The sequence below is a fragment of the Carcharodon carcharias genome, chromosome 10 (genome assembly GCF_017639515.1).
Source record: "Carcharodon carcharias isolate sCarCar2 chromosome 10, sCarCar2.pri, whole genome shotgun sequence".
Lineage (NCBI taxonomy): Eukaryota > Metazoa > Chordata > Chondrichthyes > Lamniformes > Lamnidae > Carcharodon > Carcharodon carcharias.
The window spans coordinates 143,301,587-143,328,746 of record NC_054476.1 but is presented as its reverse complement, the minus strand read 5'-3'; the positions used below and the strand labels follow the sequence as shown (position 1 = coordinate 143,328,746).

The following is a 27,160-nucleotide window of genomic DNA, read 5'->3' as shown; positions in this document are numbered from 1 at the left end:
AAAACTAAAAGGGACAAACATTACAATCTCGTTTTTCCACTAGTAAATGGACAGGTTCCATTGGGAAGAGTCTTGTGAAGTTGGGATTTATTTCTACTGGAGCTGAGAAAGTGAAATGTTATTATGCTAGGGAGCTTCATATTTATGAGGGTAATGAGCGAATGATCATCTCTTTTGGTCAGAAACAGTAACGGCAAGGAGCCCTGGAGCCTACACTGTGCCGTCAGGGCATAACCATAGGCTGTCAGCTTTGGAACCAATCCAAAATTTCAGGCATAGAATTATCTCCGTAAAGGAAATGAATGCTGAAATGAAACCGCTAAGCCTCAAGAGGTTTTTTATATAAATTAAATTAAACATTTATTAACTTAACAAGAAATTAAACATATGCACGTGTCTACAAATTACACCCATAATAACTATTAAACAAATCCCCAAATTAATCACTCCCAGATAAATCTTCCCCAAAGCAAAAATAATCCATAGACTAAACCAGACACCGTGCAAAGCACATTTTATCTTATGATTTCAAAATGATGTTCCTTTCAATTTGGTTCCTTTGCACCATTGTCGACTTACATGCGGCTTAGATCTTACATGCCTCTGACCTACACACACACAACTCTTTTCTGTATATACCTAGCCCTCCCTTTGAATGCAAATTCTCATTGCCTCACCAGGCTCTTTGAACTCCACCTCTTCTAACAATAAAACCCCTTTCATAATACCAATTTTATTAGTAATATAAACATATTGCTTGGTACCTCCTAGCTAGGTCCAAGATTTCACCCCAGTCGTTGAGTGGTTTATTTAACAAAATGCAAATGTACCCTCTTCCTTACTGTTTAACATCTCAAAACTACTATACATCAAAGCACTAAGACTATCTGGCTTTAATCCAATTAAGACACACACACACACTCTCACAGAGACCGACCCTACTACAAGTCCAATTTAAAATAATTTCCAATAACATTATATACATTAATACCTTCATGAGAACATGGGCTGCAGCTCATTGCCACTTTCTCAAGGTTCAATTAGGGATGGGCAATAAATGCTGGCCTAGCCAGTGACACACACACCCTATGATTGAAGAAAAAAAATTCAGGAGAGAAGTTAGGAAACACTTCCTTAGGCGTATGGTGGTAGAAAGTGTCATAGAAAAAGCAATTAATGCTGGACAAAAACAGAAGCAGAAATATCTGGAAAAACTCAGCAGGTCTGGCAGCATCGACAGTGGAGAGCACAGTTGACATTTCGAGTCCTCATGACCCTTCAACAGAACTAAGTAAAAATAGGAAAGGGGTGAAATATATGCTGGTTTAAGTGGGGGGGGGGGTGGGCTTTGTTGGGACAAGCAGACAGTCATAGGTGGAGATAACCAAAAGCTGTCACAGACGAAAGAACAAAGAGGTGTTGAAGGTGGTGATATTATCTAAAGGAATGTGCTAATTAAGGGTAGAAGACAGGACAGATAAGATACAGAAAGCTGTAGTGAGGGTGGGGGAATACTAAAAGATAGAAATAAACATTGGGTGGAAATATATTTAAAAATAATGGAAATAGGTAGGAAAAGAAAAATCTATATAAATTATTGGAAAAAACAAAAAGGAGGGGGCAGAAACGGGAAGGGGGTAGGAATGGAGGAGAGAGTTCAAGATCTAAAATTGTTGACTCAATATTCAGTCCAGAAGGCTGTAAAGTGCCTAGTCGGAAGATGAGGTGCTGTTCCTCCAGTTTGCATTGAGTTTCACTGGAACAATGCAGCAAGCCAAGGACAGACATGTGGGCAAGAGAGCAGGGTGGAGTTGAAATGGCAAGCAACAGGGAGGTCTGGGTAATGAATGCGGACAGACCGAAGGTGTTCTGCAAAGCGGTCACCCAGTCTGCTTTTGGTCTCTCCAATTTAGAGGAAACTGCATTGGGAGCAACGAATGCAGTAGACTAAGTTGAGGGAAGTGCAAGTGAAAAGCTGCTTCACTTGAAAGGAGTGTTTGGGCCCTTGGACGGTGAGGAGAGGGGAAGTGAAAGGGCAGGTGTTGTATCTTCTGCGGCCGCATGGGAGGATGCCATGGGAGGGGGTTGAGGAGTAGGAGGTGATGGAGGAGTGGACCAGGGTGTCACGGAGGGAACAATCCCTACGGAATGCTGCTGGGGGTGTGAAGGGAAGATGTGTTTGGTGGTGGCATCATGCTGGAGTTGGCGGAAATGGCGGAGGATGATCCTTTGAATGCGGAGGCTGGTGGGGTGATAAGTGAGGACAAATACATCTTCCCTTCACCCCCCCGGCGGCATTCCGTAGGGATCATTCCCTCCGTGACACCCTGGTCCACTCCTCCATCACCCCCTACTCCTTAACCCCCTCCCATGGCATCCTCCCATGCGGCCACAGAAGATGCAACACCTTCCCCTTCACTTCCCCTCTCCTCACCGTCAAAGGGCCCAAACACTCCTTTCAAGTGAAGCAGCTTTTCACTTGCACTTCCCTCAACTTAGTCTACTGCATTCATTGCTCCCAATGCAGTTTCCTCTACATTGGAGAGACCAAACGCAGACTGGGTGACCGCTTTGCAGAACACCTTCGGTCTGTCCGCAAGAATGACCCAGACCTCCGTGTCGCTTGCCATTTCAACTCCACCCTGCTCTATTGCCCACATGTCTGTCCTTGGCTTGCTGCATTGTTCCAGTGAACTGTGCTCTCCACCGTCGATGCTGCCAGACCTGCTGAGTTTTTCCAGGTATTTCTGTTTCTGTTTTTGTTTTGGATTTCCAGCATCCGGAGTTTTTTGCTTTTATCTCAATAAATGTTGGAGCTCAGTTAACTATTTTAAATTTGAAATTGATAGATTTTTGCTAGAGAAGGTGTAAATGAATATGGAGCCAAAACAGGTGGACTGAATTAAGATACAGATCAGCCATGGTCTCACTGAGCGACAGAACATGCTTGAACAGTTCCCATATTAATCCACTGCGAAGTCTACCAGTCCCATTGGTTGAGAATGTTAAAGATCCTACGACTTTAGTTGAAGAAAAGCACCAAGTTATGGTCTGTTGGAGAACATTCCTCGCACAGTCTAAAGTACCAAAAATAGATTGATACTGTTGCTAATTGTTAACTGTTTCTGAGTATAAAATGGATGTTCTATTTAGGTGCACAAATGGTGACCACATTTCAAATGCAACTAACTGACTGTGAAATACATTTCAGATGCTCTTAGGCTGTGAAAGATACTATATAACTTTTATTATTAGCCTGTGTTTATTGATCTGTCGTAACTTGTACCAAGTCCTGGTCAACTGTGCTCACTGAGCTACACTGGCTCTCAGGCAAGCAACACTTGATTTTAAAATTCTCATCCATGTTTTCAAATTGCTCCATGGCCTCGGTCCTCCCTATCTTTGCGATTTCCTCCAGCCCTACAACCCTTGAGATACCTGCTCTCCTCTAATTTTGGCCTCTTGAGCATCCCTGATTTTAATTGCTCCCATATTGGAGACTGTGCCTTCAGTTGCCTTGGCCCTAAATTCAGGAATGCCCCCGCTATACTTTCTCTGCCCCTCTACCTAATTTTTCTCCTTTAGGACACCAATGTAAGATTGGCAAAAGAAGCAATGGGAACATGGGAAAAAAACTTTTTTATGCAGCGAGTAGTGAAAGCAGATTCAATCATGGCTTTCAAAAGAAAATTGAAGCATTATCTAAAGAGGAAAATTGTGCAGGACTAAGGGGAAAAGGTGAGGGAGTGGCACTCGGTGAATTGCTCTTCCAGAGAGTTGGCACATGCACGACAAATGGAATGGCCTCTTTCTGTGCTGCAACCATTGTGACACTCTGAAGATGCTCCTTAAAACCTACTTCTTTTACCAAGCTTTTGGTAATTGGATCTAATATGCTCAATGTCAAATATTGATCTGTAATGCTCCTGTGAAGTCCCTTGGGGCGTTATATTACGTTTAAGACGCTTTGTAAATTTAACTTATTGTTGTATAAACTTCCTTGCTGTTTGAACATTCCACTTGTCCACACGCTTGGAGCCGTTTGACCTCCGGCCGCCAGGGGGAGCGCGCCGTCGGAGGGCAGCAGCGAGTCACCTCTTGAGTTGATTGAATCCCCTCGCTAACACACAGCCCCCGGTATCAATGTTGACATTAGTAACTGAGCCGGACCAATAGGCGCTGACGCAGAGCGATGACACCGAACGCAGGGATGTCAGGTGAGCCAATGAATGACGGAGCGGTTAAATATAAATTAGAGAAAAAAACCGCGGGAGGAATGGCGGCCCTGCGAGCGGAGGGTGAGGGTCCCACCTTCCTGGAGCCCTATGTTCCCATTTGAGGCCTCGGGCTGCTCTGATTCTGGACTGTGTCCTACCCCCATGTCCCTATCCCTAATCCCGTCTCCTCCCCTTGAACCTCTGGAGCGCACCAACACCCCCCACCCCCCCAGCCTTCACTCTTCTCCTGCATTATCTCCTTTATCCACCTCATCGCTGTGTTTTTCTGTTTCACCTTCCAGGTAAAGACAGAATGTTCGGTTTGAGGAGATCAATGAAATCATCATCCTCCGAGAACGAGGGCGAGGATATCCAAACAGTATGTACTGTCAGACACCACAACACCCCACCCCCCTCCCGCCACCTCCACAGCATCTCTGAATATTTGGGAAGGGGGGGGGGGCGCGGGGGATGGTGGGTTGGAGGTTGTCAGCAAAGCTCACATCCTGGTAACGTTACCTTTAACGAATTCAAGTAGTATAAACATTAATTCATAAATATATTGCAGACTGTGAATGAGTTACTGCCTGTGCCATGTCCTGATGCAATACTGAGCTGTATCACCTGCAAAGTGTTGGTTTTTGCCTCTGATCTCAGCTCGGCTTAGACAAACTGCTGTGCAGAGGCTCCCTCTTTGGCCTCAGTGGGAAATACAAAAGTCAGCCTGTTCCTGATCAATGATCATTTTACAGTAATCGAGCAAGTATGCATGTATGCCAGCACCAGGTCTGGACAGCATCAACAAAATTGTGTGCGTTCATGCAGTGCCTTTAATGTTTGAGGACTCTGAGGAACGTTTGAGGACTCTGAGTCTATACTTGATGGAGTTTAGAAGGATTGGGGGGGATCTGATTGAAACTTACAGAATACTGAAAGGCCTGGATAGAGTGGACGTGGGGAAGATGTTTCCATTAGTAGGAGAGACTAGGACCCGAGGGCACAGCCTCAGAGTAAAGGGAAGACCTTTTAGAACAGAGATGAGGAGAAACTTCTTTAGCCAGAGAGTGGTGAATCAGAAGGCTGTGGAGGCCATGTCATTGAGTGTATTTAAGACCACGATAGATAGGTTCTTGATTGGTAAGGGGATCAAAGGTTACGGGGAGAAGGCGGGAGAATGGGGTTGAGAAACTTATCAGCCATGATTGAATGGCAGAGCAGACTCGATGGGCCAATTGGCCTAATTTCTGCTCGAATGTCTTATGGTCTAATGCTATAAAATGTCTGATGGAGGACCTTGGAACAAAAATTTGACTTTGAGCCACAAGACAATATTAGGACAAGTGACCAATAGTTTAGTAAAAGATGGAGTTTTTAAGGTGAATTTTTGAGATGGAAAGGTTTACGAAGGGAATTCCAGAAATTAGGGCTTAGCTGTGATGCCTCCTGCAATTGAATGACCTGGGGGTTTTTGGGGGGTGGTGAGATGGGAAATCTGTGTTTCTATTTCAATGATGCCTGAATTTTACAGTTTCATTCTCCAATCGCATTGAAACTTTCTCCTTTGCTTCCCCTGCAGCCGACCAGCAAGTGTGTGCGAGTCCCTTTGGGGGACGTTTTGCCTCGGCAGGACCTGACAAACTCGATTAGCAAAAGGCGCTCAGAAGCTGTGTCGGGATCTAACCTGACACCACTGATGCGCAGGCTGCATCTGCAGGTAAGTGAGGGGAATCTGGCAATGGAGCAGGAGCTGGAGAGCTGTGAGTATCTCAAGTGTAGTTTGGCAGGGCAACACCATTAAACATAGGAACGGGAGTTGGGCTGTGTAGTTCCTGAAGACTGCTTGCCACTCGATCAGGTCATGGCTGATCTCCACTAGCCCCTTGATTTGAATACTGGCCTGGAATAACAGGTGAACCCAGTAACTTAGGTGAATTGGCAGGGCATGTTTCAACCAGTCGATGCTCTGAGTTTTTGGTTAAATTGAGGAAACTGATGCTGCCCCCAACAGGAGTGTGACATGGAACAGTATATCCTGGGTTTGCTGGTCCCACGTTGCTTTAAACTGATACCGCAGAGACTGATAACTATTTGGAGCAATTTAGGAGCCGGACGTCCAAACTATATTAAAGGAGTTTGTTTAATTTCCCTGTCATTGGGGTAGCAGGTTCTGTCCATTAGCTCAAAGTCCAGGTAAATATTTCATGTTGAGGGACTCTAGCACTAGTTTGCTATTTGGCCATGGTCCCCAGAGAGGGCAGTTAATGCTGGACAACATCCCCCCCCCACCCCCGCCCCACACACACCCCTGACCCTGCACTCCTCTTGATTGATGTATATGCTGTAAGGTTTGGTTTCTCCCGCAACAAGAGATTAACAAAGGTCATAGGATTACAAAGGATATGGCACAGAAACAGGCCATTTGGCCCAACCAGTCAGCACCAGTGTTTATGTTCCACTTGCGCCTCCTCCCATCCTCCTTTATCGGAATCCACTATCACAACCCTCTCTTCCCTTTTCAGTCATGCTTATATAGCTTTCTCTAAATGCTTCCATACTATTTACTTCAACCACTTCCTGACCTCCACTAAGTCATTAGTTAATCTTACAAAGTGAGAAACTAAAAAGCAAACGTGCACTTTTCACAACATTAGGACATCCATAAGCATTTTACAGAAAATGAGGTGCCTCTAAAATGTTGTCACAGATGTAATTAAGAAATGTGGCAGCCAATTTGCGCACAGCAGGATCCCCCAAGCAGCAGAGATATAATGACTCACTGATAGGATTTACTTTTTTATATCAGGATCTTTTTCTTGTTGACCAAGAGTGATATGCCAGGACACTGGGGAGAACTTGTCTGCTTATTGCAGAGTGCACTGGAGCTTTTGCCACTGGAAGATGGGGACCTCAGTTTAATCTCTTATTGAAAGAACAGCATAATTGAAGTCTATAGAAATAAAAATCATCAGGTGTAAAGTTTGCCCACTTGCCATTGCCTGCCCATGCTGTTGCACAAAGTCAAGATCTATCCCATCATCTCTGGTCATTCATATCATTCCTGTTTGTGGGAGGTTGCTCTGACAAATTGGCTGCTGTGTTTCCCATGTGATTCTTGTGCCTGGACTTCAAAAGTACTTCATTGGCATTTTGATATCATGAGGATGTGAAAGGTGCTATAGAAATGCAAATCCTATGTTCCTGTTCTTCTTGAAATTATCTCCACTTGATATGTTGTCAACTCTGCAGTCCCAGTATTTGTTTTAGGAAAAGTCTCTGGTTTTCTCCTGAGAGTATTTGCTATGATTTTACAGGATGAAGGCCTGCTGGTTCCGAAGCTATGTTATGAAGATCCCATCCAGGAAGCCTTTGTGAAAAAGGATTGTGTTGACGTCCCCCAGGCAAGGGACCTGAATCCACTGGTGACACACACAACTGAACCTCGACTCAACAGTGTGATTCCTGAGTTCATGCCGACAGAAGGCGAGGATTCTGCTCTGGTCTGTGTGCATGGCACAGCAATTCCATCCCCTGTACAAAAGGGGGAGCTGGTCACCAAGGCACAGGAGGATCCCAAGCTGTCGCTTGCTGACACTGCCATAACTTCAGGGCTGGCACGACACAGATCTTCAACGTCCATTGAGACTGTAGTTAGACAGACAGTGACAAGTTCTGGGCCCAAGGCGGGTGTAGGGAGCCCTCTGCCCACAAGCCTAGAGATAGCAAGACAGCCTGATGCATTTCAGAGCAATCCCCCTGGGGTTGTGACAGAAAGTTCCTGGAGCATTGTCCCTGAAATGGAGGAGGATGAGGCTCTTGTAGAAGCGACACTTCAGAACTTCATGTCAGCTGATGGACTCTCCACAACACTTGACAGAGGGCCTATGGGCGTAGGCATGGGGAAGCTGTCCAGGGTCGAAGTGGGGAAGGCATGGCAATTCATGGGTGATGTGGACATCAGGGAGCTGAAGCAGCAGGAGTCAGGGCAGGTTGAAGGGGGTGGGGAGCAGGCAGGGCAAGTGAGCACAGGGTTGGTGGAAGGGAGCCAGGAGGCAGGCCGGGTAGAGGGGGTGGGGCTGGTGGAGGAAATGGGGCTAGTGGAAGGGGGCCGGGAGGAGTCGGGCCGGGAGGAAGGGTGCTGGGTGGAGGGGAGGGGAGAGGAGTCAGGCCAGGAGGAAGGGTGCTGGGCGGAGGGGAGTGGAGAGGAGTCAGTCCGGTTGGAGGGGAGCTGGGTGGAGGGGAGTGGAGAGGAGTCAGGCCGGGAGGAGTCGGACTGTGTGGAGGGGAGGGAAGAGGAGTCAGGCCGGTTGGAGGGGAGCTGGATGGAGGGGAGGGGAGAGGAGTCAGGCCGGGAGGAGTCGGACTGCGTGGAGGGGAGGGGAGAGGAGTCAGGCCGGGAGGAGTCGGACTGCGTGGAGGGGAGGGGAGAGGAGTCAGGCCGGGAGGAGTGGGACTGCGTGGAGGGGAGGGGAGAGGAGTCAGGCCGGGAGGAGTGGGACTGCGTGGAGGGGAGGGGAGAGGAGTCAGGCCGGGAGGAGTGGGACTGCGTGGAGGGGAGGGGAGAGGAGTCAGGCCGGGAGGAGTCGGACTGCGTGGAGGGGAGGGGAGAGGAGTCAGGCCGGGAGGAGTGGGACTGCGTGGAGGGGAGGGGAGAGGAGTCAGGCCGGGAGGAGTGGGACTGCGTGGAGGGGAGGGGAGAGGAGTCAGGCCGGGAGGAGTGGGACTGCGTGGAGGGGAGGGGAGAGGAGTCAGGCTGGGAGGAGTCGGACTGCGTGGAGGGGAGGGGAGAGGAGTCAGGCCGGGAGGAGTCGGACTGCGTGGAGGGGAGGGGAGAGGAGTCAGGCCGGGAGGAGTCGGACTGCGTGGACGGGAGGGGAGAGGAGTCAGGCCGGGAGGAGTCGGACTGCGTGGAGGGGAGGGGAGAGGAGTCAGGCCGGGAGGAAGGGAGCTGGGTGGAGGGGAGGGGAGAGGAGGCGAGCTGGGTGGAGGGGAGGGGAGAGGAGGCGGGTCGGGTGGAGGGGAGGGGAGAGGAGGCGGGCCGGGTGGAGGGGAGTCGGGTCGAGGGGAGGGGAGAGGTGGAGGGAGGCACAAACCCCACACCTGCTCCACAGCAGTGTGCCCTCATGTGCCTTGTCCACACTGGTTCCCTGCAAACACCCAGAGACACCTGGAGACTGCTGGCAGAAGGACTGGTCAGGAACCGTGTCACCTATCAAGATGTTGGCACAGCGGTTACTCCCAAGGGAACACACTGCACCTCGACCTGCATGACCCCTGTCAGCCAGGCCGAGAAGGAAGTCAATACATCAGGGTCGGAGGGTGTCGGCAGTGAAGTGACAGACAGTGCGGTGCTCACAGACTCTCTACTCTGGAAGTAAGTTGAGAGAAACTTTAGTGGTTAAATTACTGGACCCAGTAATCCAGAGGGTGGGAGTTCAATGCCATACCGATTAATTTGAAAATTTGGTTTTAAAATTCTGAAAATTAGAAGCTGGTTTCAGTAAAAATGACCGTGAAGCTGTCAGTGCTAAAAACCCAACTGGCTCACTCGTGTCCTTTTAGGAAGGAAACCACAGCAACATTATTGAATCTTAACTGCCCTCTGAATACACTCAGTTCAAAACGGCTACTTGCTCACTCAGGAATGTGGCCCACCATCATCACCACCTCCTCAGTGCAGTTTGGCTGGGCAGTAAATACCTGCCTCATCAATGAGATCCACATTCCACGAGTGAATTTAAAAACATTGGTAATTTGTTTCTGTAAACCCCTCCAAACTATTCCATGCTCATCGTGAATGTGCAACTTGAGGGGCCTCTAGTGAACAGCATTTCATGCCTCATATTGACAGACTGGGAGGGGGTGGTTTATACTCAATATCATCCCCACCTGTTCTATGTACTGTCTTTTTAATTCCTTTTTTTTTTCCACATTCTTGTTCACGTTTAGTACCCTGGAGTGTCTGAAGGACATGCAGACCCTCTATTCTATCCTTTGGCTCTCGAGGTGACTGGTGCTTAGCACCAATGTGCACGTGTCACAGCCCCCTAAATCCGCATAATGTGAGTGATGGGAGCATAGTGTTCAACAATCGTGAACAAGCAGGAAGTGATTTTTTTTTTTGGACTGTTTAGTTTCAGATGTTGATCTCTCGGAAAGGAAGCAAGTGGAGCTGAAACGAGCCCGATGGGGGAATTTGGATCCTTCCAGTCCAGATTCATAATTACTAGCTCTTGTTTGCAATGAGTTCTTTTAGAAAGCAGGAGGGCTTTGCTGAGATGTGAATCTCTGACACGAGCTACATTGTCTCTGGGCTGGACCAATCCTTGTCCAAAAAAAAATCCAAAGATGTGTATGTGTCAATACAAAAGCAGAATTACCTGGAAAAACTCAGCAGGTCTGGCAGCATCGGCGGAGAGGAAAAGAGTTGATGTTTCGAGTCCTCATGACTCTTCGACAGAACTGATTGAATGTTAGAAGAGGGGTGAAATATATGCTGGTTTAAGGGGGGGTGGGGGAGGGGGGCGGTGGGTGGTGATTGTACAACCACACCATCCACCGCGGGCCCCCCCCACCTTAAAGCAGCATATATTTCACCCATCTTCTAACATTCACTCAGTTCTGTCGAAGGGTCATGAGGACTCGAAACATCAACTCTTTTCTTCGCCGATGCTGCCAGACCTGCTGAGTTTTTCCAGGTAATTCTGCTTTTGTTTTGGATTTTCAGCATCTGCAGTTTTTTGTTTTTATGTATGTGTCAATACTCTGGCATGTGGATGCATTTGCTATATCAACCTTCCTGTTTGGGTATCGCTGTTTTGTGTTTCAAGTTTCTATCAGCAGTGAGCTTCACCAGCTCCTGGAGTTGCAGAACCCTGTTTCCCTGTCCCCACAGTATTGCGCTTTCACTCTTGAGAGGAGGGGTTCCTTCGCCTGTGAACAATGCCTCAGGATGTCCATTACTAGAAGCATAAGGTTTTGATCATTGCTGCTGCTTGGTGCTTTGACCCAAAATGTGTGCATTAGTTGCCTTTAACGTGTTTTTTATTCCACTCCATAGCTTTTCGCGAGAGGCTCTGGAGTCGGTTCCCCGGGAAGATTTGGAGCGTCGATTGGAAACAGCCTTGCTCATCAATGAGGTTCTGTCCAGCCAGCTGAATGACCTGTCGAAGAGTAAGGGTTTGGGCCTACGGGTTGGGCCAGCAGATCAGAGGGAGACGTTCACCCAGACTGACAGTTCCCAGACCCCTGAGGTAATGACTGAGTTTTCCTGTAAATAAATCTATTCCTCCAGGGCTTCTCTGTGAGATCAGGTGGGTATCATGATGGCGATCACAGTCATTGGCATTAGGGTGCATTGGAAACCAATTAATTAATAGAAATTGCAAGTGTTTATGCTCCTACTTTTCATCTCACCCTATCACCATATCCTTCTATTCCTTTCTTCCTCACATCTATCTAGCTTCATTTGTTGTTCAAATTTTTGAAATGTCTTTGAAATGGAGTAGTCTAATGAGCTCCCTTTTCTCGACGTGCTAGTTGAGAAATCCGCTACTGGGTTCTCTACTGCTGTCTCTTGCAAGTGTACTGTTACTGGTCAGTGTACGCATTGGGATTTTTACAGCTCCACATGCTACAAGATTGGCCTTATCGGCAATCTCATAAATAGGGCCTGAGGCATTTGTTCATCACACAAGTTTGATGCCGAAATAGAGCCCTCAAAGCTACCCTGCAGGTTAATGGCTAGCCCCCGATCAGATCATTGCTTGATGTTTATTGCAGATACTCACGAATAGGCCAAAGGCCACCAGTTTTCAACCTCAAATTACCCTGGTATGGTAAAGGCTCTAGCCATTTCACACTGCTATTATGCATTGGCAACATGAGTGGAGTCTTCCATTAACAGGATGCTGCCATCAAGCCAAAAAGACATTCTGCCTACTACACAAATGAGCAATGTGGTATATGAATTTCAATGTCAGTGCATTACCAGGTATGTAGGCTATACATTAGTAGATTGTATCAAACAGCACATCCCTTTGGCTGTTTGCAACAGGCAGAATACTGACCGTACTTGACCAACTCGTGCTTGCAAAACTCAGAACGTGCTATTTAATCTTAGACGTGATTCCTTGATTGGGCAGCACTTGCTGAACAATCATGTGTGCTAAGAATTACACTAACAACCAATTTAAGATGATCAGTTGGGCTCACAATGTAGCTCACTTACAAGTGGTAGAAGCCACATATGTTAATATGCAAGGACCTGTCCTCTGCACGCAAAAGAAACACGTCCGGACATTGCACCTTTTTTGAATAACCAATAGCTCCCTCATGCATTTGCCATGGTAATATTTCAACCAATCAGAGCTGACCTGCCACCAATCAGCATCCCTTTTCTCATGCAGTATAAATTGTTGTTCCCTTTGAAATTTGGCATTCTTGCATCTATCCTGATCAGTGCAAGACAAAGCTTCGACAACATGTTTTTTTTCCCAGCAATACAAGTTCTGTACTATCAAGCAACAATTACCCAGCTTCCCCTTAAATGTATTTATACAATTCACCTCAACCACTTCCTATGGTAATGAGTTCCATATTCTTGCCACTCTCTGGATAAAGGAGTTTCTTCTGAAATCCCTATTGGATTTATTGGTGACTGTCTTTTATTGATGACCTCTAGTTCTTGAATCCACCACAAGTGGAACCATCTTCTCTGTCAAACCGTCTTATAATAAAGATCTGTACCAAGTCACTCCTAGAGAAATGAGTGTGACCTGTTCAGTCTATCACCTGTTCAATCTATCATGATAGCGATGACTTGTTAGGTCTGATATCAACCTTTTACATCTTTTCCAGTGCCTCTTTCCTATTTATAACATGTCGACCAGAACAGTGCACAGTACCATATGTGGTCTAACCAAAGCTCAATACCAGTTCAACATGCCCTTCTTTGAAGCAGCTGTTGTGTAGAATTCCAGTTTTCTTTATTAGCTGAGACACTACAGCTTTAAGTGTGCATGTTTTACTCTGGAAGTAATTATCTTGCTCAATGGGAGCATTCCTGTCTCAGAGTCTGAATGCTCCAGGTTTGCTCTCACTGGCAGACAGTCCCAGTCAGCGGACACTAGAGCTCTGGCTTGGAATTTTAAAAAAAAGTTCGTTCATGGGATCGGGGTGTCGCTGGCTGGGCCAGCATTTATTTCCCATCCTTAATTGCCCTTGAGAAGGTGGTGGTGAACTGCCTTTGAGAACAGCTGCAGGTCAAGTGGTGTCGGTACACCCACAGTGCTGATAGGGAGGGAGTTCCAGAATTTTGACCCAGCAACAGTGAAGAAACAGTAATATATTTCCAAGTCAGAATGGTGAGTGGCATCTGTCTGCTGCTTTTGTCCTTCTATATGGTAGTGGTTGTGGTTTTGGAAGATGCTGTCTAAGGAGCCTTGGTGAATTCCTGCAGTGCATCTTGTAGATGGTACACACTGCTGCTACTGTGCGTTGATGATGGAGGGAGTGAATGTTTGTGGATGTGGTGCCAATCATGAGGGCTGCTTTGTCTTGAATGGTGTCAAGCTTCTTGTGTTGTAGGGGCTGCACTCATCCAGGCAAGTGAAGAGTATTCATCACATTCCTGACTTGTGCCTTGTAGATGGTGGACAGGCTTTGGGGAGTCAGGAGGTGAGTTACTCACCGCAGCCTCTGACCTGCTGTTGTAGCTATAATTTTGTGGCTAGTCCAGTTCAGTTCTGGTCAATGGTACCCCCCAGGATGATGTTAGTGGGGGATTCAGCAATGATAATTCTATTGAATGTCAAGGGGGTGGGGGGTGATGGTTAGATTCTCTCTTGTTGGAGGTAGTCACTGCCTGGCACTTGTGTGGCACATGTTACTTGCCACTTGTCAGCCCAAGCCTGTATATTGTCCAGGTCTTGCTGCATTTGGACATGGAGTGCTTCAGTATCTGAGGATACTGAACATCCCCACTTCTGACCTTATGATGGAAGGAAGGTCATTGATAAAGCAGCTGTAGATCGTTGGGCCGAGGACACTACCCTGAGGACCTCCTGCAGTCATGTCCTGGAACTGAGGTGATTGACCTCCAACAACCTCAACCATCTTCCTTTGTGCCAAGTGTGACTCTAGCCAGCGGAGAGTTTTCCCCCTGATATCAATTGACTCTAGTTTTGCTAGGGCTCCTTGATGCCACACTTGGTCAAGTGCTGCCTTGATGTCAAGGGCAGTCATCTAGTGTTTGGTGGGTGGGCCTTTGTCTTTCCAACTTCCCTGTCACCGTCTAGTTTCTGGGACCTTGTAAAATCATCCCACCATCAAGGGCTAACCCCCGTGTTGGCTGTTGTAAATGTTAGTGTTATGAACTGCGAGGAGTAGTGTGTAACTTCAAGAGGACATAGACAAGTTGGTGGAGTGGGCAGAAAGGTGGCAAATGAAGTTCAATGCGGAGAAGTGAGGTGATGCATTTTGGTAGGAAGAACATGGACAGACAACATAAAATCAGGGGTGGAATTTTGAAGGAGGTGCAGAGCAGAAAGACTTGGGTATATATGTGCATAGATCATTGAAGGTGGCAGGACAGGTGGAGAGAGCAGTTAATAAAGCATATAGTATCCTGGGCTTTATTAATAGGGGCATGGAGGACAAGGGCAGGGAGGTTATGCTGAATTTATATAAGACTTCAGCTGGAATATTGTGAAGAGGTTTGCAAGAATGGTCCCAGGAATGAGAAACTTCAGCTATGAGGATAGATTGGAGAAGTTGGGACTGTTTTTCATAGAGGAGAAGGCTAAGAAGATGTGATAGAAGTTTTCAACATCATGAGGGGGCTGGACAGAGTAGATGGGGAGAAACTGTTCCCACTTGTAAAAGAATCAAGAACGAGAAGGCACCAATTTAAAGTGATTTGCAAAAGAAGCAAAGGTGTTGAGAGAACTTTTTCACACAAGAAGTGTCTCGGGTCTGGTGCACTGCCTGAAAGTGTGGTGGAGGAAGATTCAATTGAGGCATTCAAGAGGGCATCAGATGATTATTTGAACAGAAACAATGTGCAGGAATATGGGGAAAAGGCAGGGCAATGGCATTAGGTCATGGTGCTCATTTGGAGAGCCGGTGCAGGCATGATGAGCCAAAGGCCTCCTTCTGTGTCGTTAAGATTCTGTGATTCATGAATGGAGTGTTCTTGTCACGACCGAGACTGTTAATCAGCCTGAAAAATCCTCCCATTGTTCTCCAAACCTGACCTGTATCTCCCATTGTTCTGCAGCCACTCGGTGCCACGAGTGTACTGGAGTCCTGTTCCAGTATTGGGGCTGAATGCTCTAATTGGGATCTTCCTTTCAGGCCTGAAACCTAACTAAACAGGTCCACAGACTACCACTTGGCTGGGCTCTGTTTTTCGGGACCCCCAACCACCACCCCAAAATCAAATAATGAATGAGCTCCAACTCTTTCAATATTAAACCCCCAACCACCTGCAGACAGTAGCTGGGAATTTAAAAATGTTTAACTGCCATTGTTCTGTGTGTTGACAGGTAGAGGACCATTATTGCAGCTTGTACCTACAGCATGCCAGCAGAGCGCGAGAGTTAGAGCTCAGCTTGGAACATTACCAGCAGCTCCAAAGTGCGATCTGTAACAGCCGCAAGCAGCAAGTAAGTAACCACAAGCTGTGCTCGGCTGCTCCTACTAGTTTTCACGGAGACGACATTGCTGATTTGAGAAACAAGTGTTTGTCTGACTGCATGTCTGTCTGTCTGTCTCGCTATCTCTCTCTCTCTCTCTCTCTGTTCCTGTGCTGTGTTGCTAAATGTTTTCAGTTTCATTTCCTTTGCAATGTTCAGATGTTTCTGTAATTCTCTTGGCAGAATTTGCTGGTTGAAGAGGTTGAGGAATGTCTGGCTGATGTAGATGGAGCTTATGAAGAAATGAAGAACGAGCGAGTCCGAATGCATGAGCAAGTGAGCAACTCCACTGAACTGATCTACAACTTTACCTTTTCTTCTGCTGCCCTTCACTTGCTGCTGAGTGTATCAGTGTGATGTGGGGTGAGGGGTATCTCCCACAAGCTGCATCCACATCCACTGGCTGAGAGGATCCTGCTGGATATCACTCCAGAATTCTGAGCCAGAGATCTGGTCGTCAATCAGTGGGACTGAACAGGATGGGACACACTTTGAAAGGAGAAGGCTGATGGGTGATCTCATTTTGTTCTTTAAAATCCTGAAAGGTTTTGATAGGATAGGCGTAGATCAATGATAGCTTGCTCCTCTTTATAAAGAATTCTCTGTCTGAACTTCAAAACATTTTTCTTTGTATTTATTCATCCTCAGGATGTGGGGGTCAATGGCTTGGCCAGCATTTATTGCCCATCCCTGATTGCCCTTGAAAAGATGGTGGTGAGCTACTGCCTTGAACCAATGCAGTCCATGTTCTGTCAGTACACTCAGTGCTGTTAGGGAGGGAGTTCAGGATTTTAACCCAAGGACAGTGAAGGAACAGCAATATAATTTAAGTCAGGATGGTGTGTGTATTGAAGGGGAACTTGGAGGTGATGTTCCCATGTGCCGCCTTCCCTCTTCCTTCTAGAGGTTGTGGGTTTGGAAGATGCTGTCTAAGGAGGCTTGGTGAGTTCCTGCAGTACATCTTGTAGATGCTACACATTGCTGCCACTGTGTGTTGGTGGTGCAGTGAGTGAAAGTTGTGGATGTGGTGCCAATCAAGTGAGCTGCTCCATCCTGGATGATGTTGAGCTTCTTCAGTGTTGTTGGCGCTGCACTCATCCAGGCAAGTGGAGAGTATTCCATCACATTCCCGATTTGTGCCTTGTAGATGGTGGACAGGCTTTGGGGAGTCAGGAGGCGAGTTACTCACCGCAGCCTCAGACCCACTCTTGCAGCCACAGTATTTATGTGGCTGATCCAGTTCAGTTCCTTACCAATGGTAACTCCCCAGGATGTTGATAGTGAGGAATTTGGTGGTGAATAATGGCAAAGGGAGATGGTTAGATTCAATTTGGATATGATCATTGCCTGGCACTTGTCTGGCATGAATGTGGGATCAGCCCAAAGTTGAATGTTCTCAAGACCTTGCTACATGTGGGCACAGACTGTGCTTAATTATTTGAGGAGTTTGCAAATGGAACTGAACTCTGCACAATCATCAATGAATATCCTCACTTCTGACTTCCTGATGGAGGAAAGGTTACTGATGCAGCTCTTCTCCCCCTTTTTAAGCTGCAAACCGTGGAATGATGACCACCTTTCAGACCACAACCAGCGCAGCTCGCAACAGCCTGTTAGAGTAGTTATCAGGAGCAGCACAACCATCAGATTAAAAACTCTCCACCTGTTTTCTGATTAGAAAACGCTTTTGCATTGTTTTGTTCTGAATGTGGCCTTGTCTCTGCACAGTTGAAAGATGCCAGGGATCTCGCCCACCAGAGTACCATCCAGCTCCAAACCATGACCCAAACAACGGTGAGGGCCCTGGAAGAGCAAGCAGCACTGAGGAATAGGGCAGACGAGGCTGAGTGGAAGACAGCAAATGTGAGTGCTGATGAAGCCCCCATCAACTGTCACTCTGAGTTAAAACTGAAGTAAATTGCCTTAAGACAGTGTTGTCCAATAAAAATTACTGATTAACCTCTGGTGTTGTTATAAAGACCTCTTTAGCAACATGTGCTAATTTTATTAGAAAATGCCTGTTGCACACTTGCACAGTAAACACAGTTCATGTATGTAGATTTGTTTAATAAATATCTCCCAACATTTGGTTAACAAGAAAATTAACGCAGCCACATTGATCAAAAACAATTTGTGCACTCTGCTTTTGCTCTTGGCACTTCAACAAATGCACCAAGGTTAAAGTTCTCTCATAAATGCAGTGCCAATGAATGTTGCGATCATGTGATCAACAATGGTGTCGTTTTTAATTAGCTAATCAGAAATGCAGTTAGTTGCATCTGGATTCCCAGTTGTGTGGCTAATGTATTGGGCACCACTGGTTTAATCCTGTGGTAGGTTGTTGGGTGCTTTTGCATGGCAGGTTGGGCATTATGTCTGGTAGTGGCACTATACAGCCATACTCCATTTAAACTTTAGTCTTTGGGTTGTAGGCTAGCGCCAGCAAAGCAATGCACAGCACCATTTTGTATAGGTCATAGAATTACACAGCAGAGAAGGAGGCCATTTGGCTCATCATATTAATGCTGGCTCTCCTTGAAAGAGCTATCTAATGTGTCACAATGCTCCCTATTCTTTCACCATATATGTGCACATTTCTCCTTTTCAAATATTTATCTAATGTAGCCTTGATCTTTGCTGTAACCATTCCATGATAAAACACAGGAGGCCATTTAACCTATCATGTCTGTGCTGGCTCTCTGAAGGAGCATTCACCCAGTGTCACTCCCTGCTTCCTTCCCCAGTCCTGCAAATTCTTCATTTTCAGATAATAATCCAATTCAATCTGGAATGCGTTGATTGAACATTCCTCCACCACACTCTCAGCCAGTGCATTCCAGATCCTAACTACTCGCTGCGTTAAAGTTTTTCCTCATGTCACCAATTTTGAAAATACCTTAAATCTGTGCCCTCTGATTCTCAATCCTTCTCCCAATTGGAACCATTTCTCTCTATCTACTCTGTCCAGACCCTTCATGATTTTGAACACCTCTATCAAATCTTCTCTCAACCTTCTTTCCTCCAAGGAGAACAGTCTCAGCTTCCATCTACATACTAAAGTCCCTCATCCCTGGAGGGATCGAGGGAAGGTGTAAGAGAAAGCAGACTAGAGAGCAAGGTAGCAATAAGGGCATTGATAATCTGAGTGTGGCTGGAAGGGACTGAACATATAAACTTCTGCGCCAGCAGATAAAGCTAAAGGTTGCAAAAATAATAGAATTATAGACACACTATCTGCACACAGCATTTGCAACAAGGTAGATGAAATGGAAGTAAATGGGTATGATCTAATTGCTATTACAGAGACATGGCTGCAGGGTGATCAACGCTGGGAATTGAATGGCTATTCGACATTTAATAAGAATTGGTAATAAGGAAAAGGAAGTGGATAGCGCTATTTAATAAAGGAGGAGATCAGTACATTAGTGAGAAGACCTTAGATCATAAAATCAAGATGTAGAATCAGTTTGGATGGAGCTAAGAAACAGCAAGGGGCAACAAACATTATTAGAAGTTGTTTATAGGCCACCAAACAGTACGGTACAGTTGGGCACATATAAATCAGGAAATTATAAGTGCGTGTAACAAGGGTAGACTTTCAATCTACATATAGACTGGGTTAACCTAATTTGCACTAATGTTGTGGAGGACAAATTCCTGGAATGTATACAAGATGGGGAACAGTATGTTGAGGAACCATTTAGAGAATGGGGATGTTTTAGATCTAGTATTGTGCATTAAGATTGGACTAATTAATAATCTTGTTGTAAAGGAGCCTTTAGGGAAGAGTGACCATTACTAAACCAAAAATAGGAAGTCTGAGGATTGGGAACATTTTAGAATCAGCAAAGGAGGACCAAGAAATTGATAAAATGATAAAGAAATAATAGAATATGAAAGTAAATTAGCGAGTGACATAAACACATACTGTAAAGTTTCTATAGTTATGTAGAAAGGAAAGACAAGACACGTCGGCTCACTACAGGGAGAAACAGGAATTTATAATGGTGAATAAGGAAATGGCAGAGACAGTAAACAAATATTTTGTCTGTCTTCACAGAAGATACAAAAAAACCTCCCTGAAATATTAGAGAACCAAGGGACTGGCGAGAATGAGGAACTGAAAGAAATTAATATTAGTAAAAAAAAGTAATACTGGAAAAATTAATGGGACTGAAAGTTGATAAATCCCCTGGACCTGATGATCTACATCCCAGAGTATTAAAAGAGGTGGCTGTCCAGATAGTGGATGTGTTGGTGGTCATTTTCCAAAATTCTATAGATTCTGGAATGGTTCCTGCAGATTGGAAAGTAGCAAATGTCACCCCACTATTTAAGAAAAGAGGGAGAGAGAAAACAGCTACAGACCTGTTAGCCTGACGTCAGTAGTAGAGAAAAAGCTAGAATCTATCCTGAAGGATGTGATAGCTGGACACGTTTAAAAAAAATATTAAAATAATTGTAGGATGGAGAGTTAACTTGTATTTATTAAGGGTAACTCGTGTTTGACAAGCCTGTTAAAGTTTTTTGAGGATGTAACTAGCAGAACAGTTAAGGGAGGATGTGGTGTATTTGGATTTTCAGAAGGCTTTTGATAAGGAAGTTATTGAGCAAAATTAAAGCACATGGGATTGGGGGAAATACACTGGTGTGGATTGAGAATTGGTTAATGGATAGAAAACAGAGTAGGGATCAGTGGATCATTCTCAGAATGGCTGGTTGTGACCAGTGGGGTACCACAAGGATCAGTGCTTGGGGCCCCAGCTATTCACAATCTAAATCAATGATTTGGATGTGGGGACCAAGTGTAATATTTCAAAGTTTGCAAGGTCAAAACTTGGTGGGAATGTGAGTTGAGGAGAATGCAAAGAGGCTTCAAGGAGATTTGGACAGGCTAAGTGAGTGGGAAAGAACATGGCAGATGGAATATAATGTGGAAAAATGTGAAGTTATCCACTTTGGTAGGGAAAAACAGAAATGCAGAGTATTTCTTAAATGGTGAGAGATTGGGAAGTTTTTTTCTTTTATTGTTGTTGATTATTGTTGATGTCAAAAGGGACCTAGATATTCTTGTTCATGAGTCACTGAAACCTAACATGCAGGTGCAGCAAGAAATGAGGTAGGCAAATGGTATGTTAGTCTTTATTGCAAGAGGATTTGAGTACAGGAGTAAAGGAGTCTTGCCACAATTATATAGAGCCTTCGTGAGACCACACCTGGGAGAATTGTATAAAGTTTTGGTCTCCTTACCTAAGGAAGAATATACTGGCCATAGAAGGAGGGCCATGAAGATTCGCCAGACTGATTCTGGGATTGCAGGATTGTCCAATGAAGGGAAATTGGGAAGACTGGACTTCTAATCTCTAGAGTTTAGAAGAATGAGAGGTGATCTCAGATGTACAAAATTCTTACAGGGGCTCGACAGGGTAGATGCAGCATGGATGTTTCCCCTCGCAGGGGGCGTCCAGAACCAGGGGACATAGTCGGAATAAGAGGTAGGCTATTTAGGACTGAGATTAGGAGGAATTTCTTCATTCAGAGGGTGGTGAATCTTTGTGAAGGGTCTGTCATTGAGTATGTTCAAGACAGAGATTTTTAGATTTAAAGCTATCAAGGGATATGGGCATAGTGCAGGAAAATGACACTGAGGTAGAAGATCAGCATAATCTAGTTGAATGGCAGAGTAGGCTCAAGGGCCTCCTATTTCCTATGAAATTCTCGTGAATCTTTTCTGCATCCCCTCTAATGCCTTCACATCCTTTCTAAAGTGTGGTGCCCAGAACTGGGCATAATACTCCACTTGAGGCAGAACCAGTGTTCTATGCAAGTTTAACCTAACTTCTTTGCTTTTGACTCCATGCCCCTATTAATAAAGCCAAGATCCCATAATGCTTTATTGCCACCAGCAATGATTGTGTGCATATACCCCCAGGTCTGCACCCACTTTAGAAATGTGCTCTTTATTTTATATTGCCTGTTCTCATTCTTCTTACCAAAATGAATCACTTCATAATTTTTTGCATTAAATTTCATCAGCCACTTGTCCGCCCATTCCACCAACTTATCTGTGTCCCTTTGAATTTTTACACTATTCTCCTCACAAAACTTGGAAGAATTGTGAATTGTATTGTCTGCAAATTTTGAAATTATGCCCTGTACACCAAGGTCTAGGTCATTAATATATATCAGGAAGAACAGAGGTCCAGGTTGGGGAACTCCACTACAAACCTTCTTCTAGTCTAGAAAGCAACCATTAGCCACTACTGTATCCTGTCACTCAGTCAATTTCATGTGTTGCTGCTACCCCTTTTATTCCATGAGTTCTAACTTTGCACTCAAGTTCATAGTGTGGCACTTTATTAAATGGCTTTTGGAAGTCCATGTATACCACATCAACGCATCACCCTCATCAACCCCCTCTGTTACCTAATCAAGCTTCAGCAAGTTAAACACTATTTTCCCTTAAACCCATGCTGGCTTTCCTTAATTAACCACATTTGCTGAAGTGACTATTAATTTTGCCCTAAATTATTGTTTCTAGAAGTTTCCTTGCCACTGAGGTTAAATTAACTGGCTTGTTGTTTCTGGGCTTAACTTTGCACCCTTGTTCAAAATTTGCAATTCTCCAGTCCTGGCGCCACCCTGCACCTGGGGAGGTTTCAATCTATTTTTTAATGGTGCTGTGCTGGGATCTTTCCTGTTCAGTAGCCTCTGCTCTGGCAATACAGACATCATCTTCCATGAGGATCCTTTAATTTGGGATGGGGTTGAGGAAATAAACCCACAAAGCATCTTCTCTACATGGGGGAGTTGGGATTGATGCCTTTTACTATCATCCCCTTGATTTAATACCCTGGCTTGTATTTAAATGTGCAATGTGTAAAGAAATGTTTTTGTGGTCCAGATGCAACAGGAGCTGGAGCAAACTGCCTATGAACTCCGTGATGCGCTGGACAAAGTTAAACGGTTGAACTGTGAGAACCTGCAGCTGAAGTCTGGTAGGTTGAAAGTTGGTGACAGTGCTCTAGCCTCTTGAGTCAGGAGGTTTTGGGTTAAAATCCCACTCCCAATTCAACACAATGGGTCATTTTTTTTTTTTATTTGCTCACAGGATGTGGGAGTTGCTGGATTAGCCAGCATTTATTGCCCATCCCTAACTGCCCTTAAGGTGGTGCTGGCACGCTGACTTCTTGACTTTGCATTCTGTGGTGTAGATACACCCACTGTGTTGTTAGGGAGGGGGTTCCAGAATTTTGACCAAGTGACAGTGAAGGAACGGCGATATATTTCCAAGTCAGGATGGTGAGTGGCTTGGAGGGGAACTTCCAAGTGGTGGTGCTCCCATCTCTCTGCTGCCTTTGCCCTTTTAGGTGGTAGAGGTCACAGGTTTGGAAGGAATGCAGTACTGAAGCAGTGCTGCACTGTTAGAGATGCTTTTTTCATTTGAGACATTAAACCAATGCCTTGTCTCCTTTCTTGGGTAGTTGTGAATTATTCCATGGTATTATTCAAAGAAGAGCAGCGAGTCTTTTCCAGTGTCCTGACCAATATTTATCTCCCAATGTACCTCACTAAAAAACGGGTTATCTGGTTGGTCATTCACACTTTTTTGACTGGGATCTTTGTTTGCAAATTGGCTGCCATTTTTCCTATATTACAACAATGGCTACATTTCAAAAAGTATGCTTTTAGCTGTAAAGGGCTTCAAATGCAGTGCAAGTTCTTTGTCTTCTAAACTTATTTATGTTTACTACTGATGAGGCAAGTGATTTGTTGCTGGGTTCCACTCTGAATGTAGCATTCTCACCACTACCAGGATTTTGAGAAGAAATTGCAATGCTGGGTGCTGCACTGATGATTTTTATTGGCAGAACTGTGTGCGTCCACCCCAGGAATTTAAGCATGTGATATGGACTAGTATTCCCAATATTTGGGGGGGTGGGGGGGCCTGCAATGTCTGAAGTCATTTGGAAGACCCCAGGAGGGTGTTAAAGATATCCAGATGCCATGAAGCTATTAATGTATATAATATTATTGGAAAATATTTTTCTTTTAAAATATCGGTATAGTCTGTGGGTGTGTCTTAATTGGATTAAAGGCTGGGTGCTTTAACGTGTACTAGTTTTGATATGCAGGAGAGATAAGAGTGCATTTGCATTATTTTGAATAGAGCATTCAAGAAGTGGGGTGAATTCTGGCATCTAACTAGCAGAGACCAAGCAATATCTTTTATATTACTAACAAAATTGGTACTATGAAATGGGTTTTATTGTTAAAGGTAGAGTTCAAAGTGGCTGGTGATACAATGAGAATTTACATTCAATAGGCTGTGCGAGGTATAACAAGACAACCATTTTGTGTGTGTAGAGCAGAGGCAATGTGAGATCAAAAGTAGCTGTGAGCCTCCAACTGTCCCCACAGAAACCAAAGTGAAAAGAACCTCATTTTGAATTCGTAATGTGAAAATGCTTTACCTGGTGTCTGGTTAAGACTATGGGTTGCTGGTGCCTTAATGGAGATTAATTTGGGAATTTGTTAAAAGTTATGATCATAGTAATTTGTAGCCATGTGTATATATTTAACTTGTGTAAATTAATAAAATGTTTCATTTAGCTTATTATAAAACCTCTTGAGAACTGGTGGTCTGATTCCTGAATATAGAGTTGCATCTCAACCTATAATTTTAGGTGTTATGTTTATGACAGTTGTTTAAAGTTTTCTTATGGGATTTAAGAAAAAAACTCAGCTTTACCAACTGCTCGGTCATAACACAGAGCAGAGCATGGAACTGTCCTGCAGTTTTGGTCAACAATCCTCCCTCAAACCATGCTGCCAAAAAGCAGATTAATTGGCTGCCCATCTTTGTTGTTCTTTGAGATTTTGTTGCATGCCAATGGTTGGCACGTTCACCTAGGTAAGTCATTGGCAGTGAAGCGTTTTTGGGACAGCCACATAATGGTGGTAGAATTGTTATTTGGCAATAGTGTGGAATCATGGTCATGAAATGGAATCAGAAGCTCCCCAGTTGACTCCATTATTTTCTATTACTTCGGTGGAAATGCAAACTGTGCAGAGTATTTAACATGGAGTCAATTCACTGCCTCATGATTCACCTTCCAAAGATCAGTTTTGCCCTATGGTTGCTATATAAATGCAGCTCTCTGCTTTACCCAGGTAGTAAACTGGGCTGCACATGGTGAGTGCTGGAAGTCAGTGATGGTATGACACCATCAGCTCATCGGCTTCTGTATTTCTCACTGCTAGACAAGGGGAGACAATCCGTCGCTAAGTATTTAACCCTTTGATACCCATTTCAGGGCTGGAAACCATGACTGATCAGCTAGCCAAGGTGGAGGATGAACGTGACAAGCTGATGAAGGAGAACAGCAGATACTTTGTGGAGGTGGCCACAATAGAAGCCTCGCTGAAACTATCTGAGGCAGCACTAGCCGAGAGGACAGAGAAGTGAGTCAGCTTTCTTAGTAAGATGCAGTTGCGTGTTTGCTTTTATGAATTGATTATGCAGCAGTGAATATTCATGCCTGTAACTGTATGAATGCCCTGCCCTAGGTTGCAGACTTGTGAAGCACAGAATAAGGCGCTGGAAAACACGCTAAGGGAGAATGTGAAAAGGTAATAATGGCAGAATGGCTGGTATGTTTGCCTACATAAGCTACTGTGCTTCATTGGCTCAGAACTAGGGGTCACTGTTTAAAAATAAAGGGTCACCAATTTAGGACGGAGATGAGAATTTTTTTGAGGATCATAAGTCTTTGGAACTCTCCTCCTCAACAGGCGGTGAAAGCAGAGCCTTTGAATTTTTAAGGCAGAGCTAGATTGCTTATCAAGAATCTAAGTGGTGAAAGGTTATCGGGGGTGGGTGGGAAAGCAGAGTTGAGGCTAAAATCAGATCAGCCTTGATCATATTAAATGGTAGAGCAAGCTCGAGGGGATGAGTGGCTTACTCGTACTTCTAATTTGTATGCTCGTAAGTACTTTGAGAGAGTATCATACTTTGGTGTATGGTACTGAACCAAACAGAATATTATCAAAAATGTTAATAGAATGTGGGCCTTCATTGTGAGGGTGCTGGAATACAAAGGGAGGAAATTATAGTTATGTAAAGTTGCAATTGGACCCTATCTGAAGTAATTCTGTTCAGTTCTAGATACCATACCTCAGGAAAGCTATATTGGCCTTGGAGGGGGTGCAGCACAGATTCACCAGAGTGATGCCTGGGGCTAAGAGAGTTAAACTATGAGGGCAGGTTACATAGACTAGGCTTGTAATTTTCTATTCTCAAGGGATCTAATTTGTGGCGTTTATAATAACTAAAAGATTCGATAGGGAAGGAAGCAATCTCTTCTGGTGGGGGCAGCCCAGAACAAAAGGCCATAATCTTAAAATTCAAGTCAAGGGGTGAAGTCAGGAAGTGCTTCTTCATGCAAAGGGGAGTGAAAATATGGAACATCGTCCCCAAAAAGTTGAGACCGGGGGTCCATTGCAAATTTCAAAATTAATTTTGATGTCATTAATCTGGAATTAGGAGCAGGTTCTCTACTTAGTCACCTTTTCTATGTTCCTTTTAAAATTGATTTATAACTTAACTGGTGTGTTGTATTTTTTCCCTCAGTCTGGAGGAGGCTTTGGATAAACTGAAACATGAGAAGGAAGGAATGGTGTTGTCTCAGGCTGAGGTCACCCGCCTAACCAAGGCACTGACACTTAAGGATGTGGAGCTACAAGAACTCTTCGACACCCGGGCTGAGGCTGCATTGATCTCAGACTACAATAAGGTAAGTGGGGAATGGCCAAAGCGTGATGAATGGTGGTGGGTTGTATGGGAAGGCACATACGTAGTTCAGTTCACTACATCCCAGTACTGGTGTGAAGCCTCATACTCAGATAAGGCTAAGCAGTGAGGCATGTTTATGCCTGAACCCCTACTGTGTGCCTGTGGGCTATGGGAATAGAAGAGAGGAATGGGACTGATTTGAATTGCTCCAGAGGGCCACTTCTAGTTAGAGAGCATTGGTATGTGGAGCACTTCCTGAAGGAGGGAGGTAAGCAGGATGTTAAGATATTTGATGAATAGTAACTTATGCAGTGGCAGAGCGAGGTTTTGGAGGCAGGAGGTGTTACTGGTGATCAGAGAGTATGGGGTGGGAGTGAAGTGCGGAATTGTTGAGGTGGATAGTGTGAGACCCTAGCCCTGGTTCAGAGATCCTGAGGAGTCCAGAGTTTGACTGG

At 44.9% G+C, this 27,160-nt stretch overlaps 2 protein-coding genes across 2 annotated transcripts in view; both read left to right on the top strand.

Moving 5' to 3' along the window:
* Positions 1-4,192: 4,192 nt before the first annotated feature.
* Positions 4,193-8,279, top strand: LOC121282890. The gene is made up of 5 exons (XM_041196701.1): positions 4,193-4,298; positions 4,520-4,596; positions 5,794-5,931; positions 7,529-8,193; positions 8,264-8,279. The coding sequence occupies exons 1-5, from the start codon at positions 4,193-4,195 to the stop codon at positions 8,277-8,279; spliced, it is 1,002 nt and encodes a 333-aa protein (XP_041052635.1).
* Positions 8,280-9,317: 1,038 nt separating this feature from the next.
* spag5 (sperm associated antigen 5) overlaps positions 9,318-27,160 on the top strand; it is a 47,928-nt gene continuing 30,085 nt past the window's right edge. The window contains exons 1-9 of the mRNA XM_041198036.1: positions 9,318-9,588; positions 11,275-11,467; positions 15,761-15,880; positions 16,094-16,186; positions 17,639-17,773; positions 22,815-22,908; positions 25,228-25,375; positions 25,481-25,543; positions 26,544-26,706. Coding sequence (XP_041053970.1) covers positions 9,338-9,588; positions 11,275-11,467; positions 15,761-15,880; positions 16,094-16,186; positions 17,639-17,773; positions 22,815-22,908; positions 25,228-25,375; positions 25,481-25,543; positions 26,544-26,706 — 1,260 coding nt within the window. The 5' untranslated portion in view covers positions 9,318-9,337. The remainder of the gene's footprint in view (positions 9,589-11,274; positions 11,468-15,760; positions 15,881-16,093; positions 16,187-17,638; positions 17,774-22,814; positions 22,909-25,227; positions 25,376-25,480; positions 25,544-26,543; positions 26,707-27,160) is intronic.